Source organism: Solanum verrucosum, unplaced genomic scaffold (genome assembly GCF_900185275.1).
Source record: "Solanum verrucosum unplaced genomic scaffold, falcon-dt-bn FXZP01000117.1, whole genome shotgun sequence".
NCBI classification, from domain to species: domain Eukaryota; kingdom Viridiplantae; phylum Streptophyta; class Magnoliopsida; order Solanales; family Solanaceae; genus Solanum; species Solanum verrucosum.
Window position 1 is genome coordinate 710,771 of NW_026020014.1, and position 6,000 is coordinate 716,770.

At 35.6% G+C, this 6,000-nt stretch overlaps 2 protein-coding genes across 2 annotated transcripts; one reads left to right on the top strand and one right to left on the bottom strand.

Moving 5' to 3' along the window:
- Window positions 1-2,569: 2,569 nt before the first annotated feature.
- Window positions 2,570-3,110, top strand: LOC125820784 (protein STIG1). The gene has a single exon (XM_049500218.1). It carries the CDS (start codon window positions 2,570-2,572, stop codon window positions 3,011-3,013), a length of 444 nt encoding a protein of 147 aa, XP_049356175.1. The 3' UTR covers window positions 3,014-3,110.
- A 60-nt stretch (window positions 3,111-3,170) lies between these two features.
- On the bottom strand, window positions 3,171-5,605 carry LOC125820783 (flavonol synthase/flavanone 3-hydroxylase). Its single transcript, XM_049500217.1, has 3 exons — window positions 5,007-5,605; window positions 3,907-4,285; window positions 3,171-3,546 (listed from the first exon to the last, which is right to left on the bottom strand). Exons 1-3 carry the CDS (start codon window positions 5,540-5,542, stop codon window positions 3,313-3,315), a joined length of 1,149 nt encoding a protein of 382 aa, XP_049356174.1. The 5' UTR covers window positions 5,543-5,605; the 3' UTR covers window positions 3,171-3,312.
- Between the last annotated feature and the right edge of the window lie 395 nt (window positions 5,606-6,000).

Below are 6,000 nucleotides of genomic sequence, written 5' to 3' on the forward strand. Positions count from 1 at the left end.
TTTAAAAATAAACTTAAATTTTTTTTGGGGGTGGGGGGTCGAGGGTAGGGGTGAAAAATTGAAATTTTGAAGTTGAAAATATTTTTTAAAAAACAAACTTAAATTTTTTTTTTTGGGGGGTGGGGGCTGGTTGGGGGTGCGTGGGGGGGGGTCGAGGGTTGCGGTGAAAAAAATAATTTTGAAGTTGAAAATATATTTTAAAAACAAAATTAAATTTTTTTTTGGGCGTGGGTGGGGGGGTGGATAGGGGGTGAAAAAAATGAAATTTTGAAATTGAAAATATTTTTGAAAAACAAACTTAAAATTATTTTTTGGGGGTGGTGGGGGGGCTGGTAGGGGGTGGGTGGGTGGGGGTCGAGGGTAGGAGTGAAAAAATGAAATTTTGAATTTGAAAATATGTTTTAAAAATAAACTTGAAATTTTTTATTTTTTTTTGGGAGGGGGTGGGGGGCTGGTAGGGGGTGGTTGGGTGGGTGGGGGTTCTAGGGGTGAAAAAATGAAAATTTGAAATTGAAAATATTTTTTAAAAACAAACTTAAATTTTATTTGTGGGGGGTGGGGGGGCCGGGTAGGAGGTGGGTGGGTCAAGGGTAGGGTGAAAAAATAAATTTTGAAGTTGAAATATTTTCTAAAAACAAACTTAAAATTATTTTTTTTGGGGGGTGGGGGGGGTTGGGGGTAGGGGTGGGTGGGGGGTCGAGGGTAGGGTGAAAAAATGAAATTTTGAATTTGTAAATATTTTTTTTTTTTTGGAGGGGGGGGGGGGGGGGGGGGGGGTTGACCAGAGAGGGGGCTGGGTGAAAATATTTTTTAAAAACAAACTTATATTTTTTTTCTTTTGAAGGGGGTTGGGGGCTGATAGGGGGGTAAAAAAATAAAAAATTGAAATTAGAAATATTTTTTAAAAATAATTTTTTATATTTTTTTGGGAGGGGGAGGGGGTAGGGGTGAGGGTGGGGTAAAAAAAATTGGATTTAAAAACAAGCTTTAAAATTTTATTTTATTTTTGGGGGAGGGGGAGGGGGGGGGGGTGATTGGGGGGTGGTTTGAGGGTAGAGACAAAATAAATTGATTTTTTCAACAAAAAAATAATTGTAATTTGAAGTTGGAAGAGAGTTTTAGAAAATGTTTTCCTTAAGTTTTGAAAGAAAGTCATTTTCCTTGAGGAAAATGAGTTGGGGTGATTGGGGGGTGGTTTGAGGGTAGAGACAAAATAAATTGATTTTTTCAACAAAAAAAATAATTGTAATTTGAAGTTGGAAGAGAGTTTTAGAAAATGTTTTCCTTAAGTTTTGAAAGAAAGTCATTTTCCTTAAATTTGAGGAAAATGAGTTGATTTGGAAAACATTTTCCAAAACATTTATAGCCCAATCAAACATGAGAAAATTGGAAAGTATTTTCCAGAAAATATTTTCCTTCATACCAAACACACCCATAATGTTAGTGAAATTTCATCCTCCAGTAGAATTAATGTATTTGAACCCCAATTTGAGCATGTTTCCAGATGCTCAGAAGGAAAATTATGGTAATATGGCCGGTGAGTTTTGTGTGGAGAATTACAGAGGCTTATATTACAGAGAAGCCAAAGACGGACGAGGAAAATGATGATCCCCATATTTAGGGGATAGCAGCTGGATTCACCTAGCTAGAGGCTTATACAATAGTATGATATAGCAAGTAGTAGAGATATTTCAGTAGCACAATCTTATCAAGAATTACGAGGCTGTCTGCCAGTTTTCGTGATGCAACATGAATTTATCATGTCAAACATGGGAAGAGTCCTCTAGCAGTTAGAACAACTCCGAAAACTTATCAAGGACCAGAGTTGTGAAGACTTTAACCCCCGATCATGTATTCTGAGTAGTCAAACATGGGAAAGATTGATGCATCAAAATGTTATTATGTTTTGAGATTATTTGTAAGATCATTCCATCTCCTGATATCAGTTCAAACGATCCATATTGCTAATTTTAGATCGATTAGGATTTTATACTTGGTATAACTGATTCCTCATGTTCAAATAGTAAGAATGATGCAAAATTCATTTTGTCACAACCATGTTCTACTAAACTATAAAGACGTATGTGTCTTTCATTTTCTTCTTTTCACTTTTTGAGTTTTGGTGCGATCTTTTCAATTAACAATCAAAAGTCTTGTGCAAATTTTAGTTGTGTGACAGATGGCGGGTGAAAGCAACGTAGACTTGATAAATCAATATTTCCCTACTGTAACTTGTATGGATGTCCACATTTGATTTAAGTTCAACCTTCCAAGTAATTCCTTATAATTTGGGCTCCAAGATCTGTCACTAGCACCAGGTGCCAATAAGTTCAAAAAGTGAAATGCATAGGTTTTGACATTTATCAACTAGCTCCATTCATGTTCCTCACCTACTAAGGGGCTTATACTTGTGCATTATGCAACTTTGACTTATCGCATAACAAGCCATGTTATTTCAGATTCTTTGTGCATGGACCCTAGATTTTTGTATTTGAAATTATGTTCTCATGCCATACTCTATTATTTATAAAACCTTGTAGCAGTTCAGCAGAAACCACAAGAGTCAATAATGGATCTTATCATCCTTCTCATCGTCATCCTTGCTCTTTCTTGCAAACCAATTACCATAATATCCGGATCTGTGGCAAACCATAGATATTCAACTACAAACTCTTACACCAACGTTGCTCTTTCTGCACAAAAAGTTGTATTTCCTCCTCCCACACAGCTAGGAAAATACACGAGCACAGATAATTCTAATGACGATGACTTGATCTGCAAAACTTGCAAGAGACTATCAGAACATCGTACATGTTGTTTCGACTACTTTTGTGTTGATTTGTTCACCAACAGGTTCAACTGTGGCTCCTGTGGCCTCGTTTGTATCGTTGGAACAAGATGCTGCGGTGGGATCTGTGTGGACATCAAGAAAGACAACGGAAATTGTGGCAAGTGTTATAATGTATGCTCTCCTGGTCAGAACTGTTCATTTGGCCTTTGTGTCTATGCCTAATTAACTGTATTTCTCTATCTCTAGCAATAACCAATTCCCCCGTCCCCTGGGTGAAATGTTACATCTTGTTCAAGTTTTCTAGTTAGATAACTAATTTTCAAGTTTTCTAGTTGGTTACATCTATATGAGAGAAATTTAAATAAAGATAATAGCATGATCAAAATCTTAAATCTCATATATTTGACAAAACATATCCGAAAACCATGTACAATCTAACAACAACAAAAATAAAGAGAAGGAAATGAAAAGGCAAACTGAAATGCTCTGTATCAGACACATCATAGAAAATCTTCAACTCTTCAAAGCTTCTTATAGATATAAATGAAGAAATTGTAAATAAGAATAAATGCTATCGCGATAATAATTTGTTGCCCAATTGAAATGGTCTTCTCTTGTTCATGTTCATGCTTAGTAGGGTTATCTTCGACGATCTTAGGAGGAGAAATTAGTAAAGCCATGGATACGCAATCCTCTGTTTTACCTTGATAAACAGGCCTTCCTATCACATGCTTGTATTGTCCACCACTCCATCTCTAAAACAATTCAATACATTAATTAAAATTAAAAAATGAAAAGAAAATAAAAACATAAATCTTAAAGACTTCAAGTGAAATATTACAAATCCAAGAATGATAGTTATCATTAACTTTTCCATTTTTTTAATCTAAAATGATGGTAGAACAAAGTGGTTAATTAAGGGGCCCTTATGATGTTCGTAGAATATGAAAAGAAAGATACTAGTAAAAGCAAAAGGCCTAAAGTTAAACACAATAATGGCCGTCATAATGGATCATTATGTGACATTTTATTAGTTTTTAATCTCAGTGGATCGTGACAACAAGTTCATTTTGCTTAGAAGGATATATATACTCATAGACATTGAAATTTATTACCTGTAAGAGATCTCCGATGGTGACGATAAGTGAATCTTTACCAGGCTGAAAAGAGACCCAACCTTTCTTAGAATAAACATGAAACTCTGAGCATCCATTGCTAACATGCAAACACAATGCATGAGGAAACTCAGATCCTCTTATCAACATTCTAATCACATCATATTGTAAGGTGTTCATCATGTACTCTTCATCTCCTTTTAAACTTCCTTTATGCTTGTGTAGATAACAGATGGAGGTTGCTGGCAAATCCCCATTTTCGTCCTGCATTTCATCGATATTTTCATTGATTAATTTTTTAGGAGTATTTTGCTGCAGGAATTGTAGGATTCTTCCAGCTATGTCTTCCATGCCATCCAAAACTTTTTCCATCCTTTCACTGTCATTGAAATTGAATAATTTTATTAGTACGAACGTTTCGATCGACTAGGTGAATTATCAGCTAATATGATTTAGAATATTTCACATTGAAAGTCGTCATCGTTTAGCACGCATGCGAATCATGAAGAGCAATAATTATATGAAAGAGAAAAAAATATAGCTAGCACGTGATTGCAATGATTTCAGTTTGAGATTATAAATTATGTTGCTTAGTGATGGAGCCAATTTTTTTATCAAAGTAAACATGTTAATAACGTTGGCAAATGAGCGAGTCAAATTAGATATGACTTATGAGCAAGCTTATATGCACTTTCCTAACCATCAACCAAACGACCCCATAGTCCCTCTCAAACCAACAGTTTTGTTTACATTTTTTTTCTCTCAACTCGTCTTCACGAGTCATGGCAAATAATTTGGCATAAGTATAAGAATTATCATTGGGTCACCATATAGTTAAAGGTTTAATCATTGGTTACATGCAAAAAAATTACATAAATAAATTCAATTTGATTAGAATATAATTAAATCATATTAAATTGATCAAAACACAAGGATTAACCATTGAATCGAAACAATATGGTCATGGCTTGTGAGCTTACAAGCCTTGGTATTTATTAGAGGTTGATCATTGGATCCTAGAATTAACAAACATTACCGCTAAATATGAAATTTATTATCAATCTTACTACAAAGGGGACAAAATTGATGAATTTAATTACCTGAAATTCGAAAATCCAAGAGGCCAAATTCCCTCCATTTCTTTGTTGAAATTTTGATCTCCTCTGCACCAAACGAACTCTTCACTCGTCTCTCTTTCCTCCTCTCCGTGAAATTCCTCAAATCCATATGCCTTTTCCGATGACCTTGTCAATTTTTCCTTTCTCTCCGGCGAAATCCCGAAGATTCCGTCCCCGGCAGACAAAACTAATTTGATCAGATCTCCTGAAATTCCATGGTTAACAACCTCAAAGCATCCAATCGTCGCAACTGAATCCAGAATTTTCGCGATTGCGTCATTGTTCAAGGACGCTAATGACTGAAAATCGAGTTTCGACGGATTGTGAATTGATTTTTGCCTCGGGAATACTCGATCAGGTAGCACGAGGTCTGGTACTCTTAACGAATTTTGCAGAAATTCCGTGAGGACTTCATCGTTCCTAACACAGGATCGGCGTCCTGAGGCGATCGGAGATGGCGGTGGTGCACGGAAATCGATGAAGGAATTATCCGGCATTGTTTCCGGCGAAACTGCCATATGTTTTAGAATCTAAACAGATTGGCTATATTGGCGTAAAGACTAGTAGAATTATAAAAGGGGAAAAAAGAGGAGGAAGCACAATGATGAGAATGTTCGAAAAGTCGCATACAATTGGAGAATCGGCATGTCCCTTCGCTTTTAATATGCTCTGCTTTTTCATATATTAGCTCTGCTTTACAGGTATGATACTTTCTCTTCTTCCTTAATACTACTATTGCCTTTTGCTAATTTTCTTCATTATGGGCTGTAAATTAACTGGACTGACTTTGTTCTTTGAGTGTCCTTTTCATGAGTCTTTCATACTTGGGATTTAGATACAGTAGTAATGATGAAATTCAGTTGATATTGTTAATTCATAGACATGAACATCTAGTCCAAGCGTCTTTCTTCATGGAAATTATAGATTTGCTTTGTAACAGCAAATAGATGGATTTGTTAAAAATAAGTATGATGAT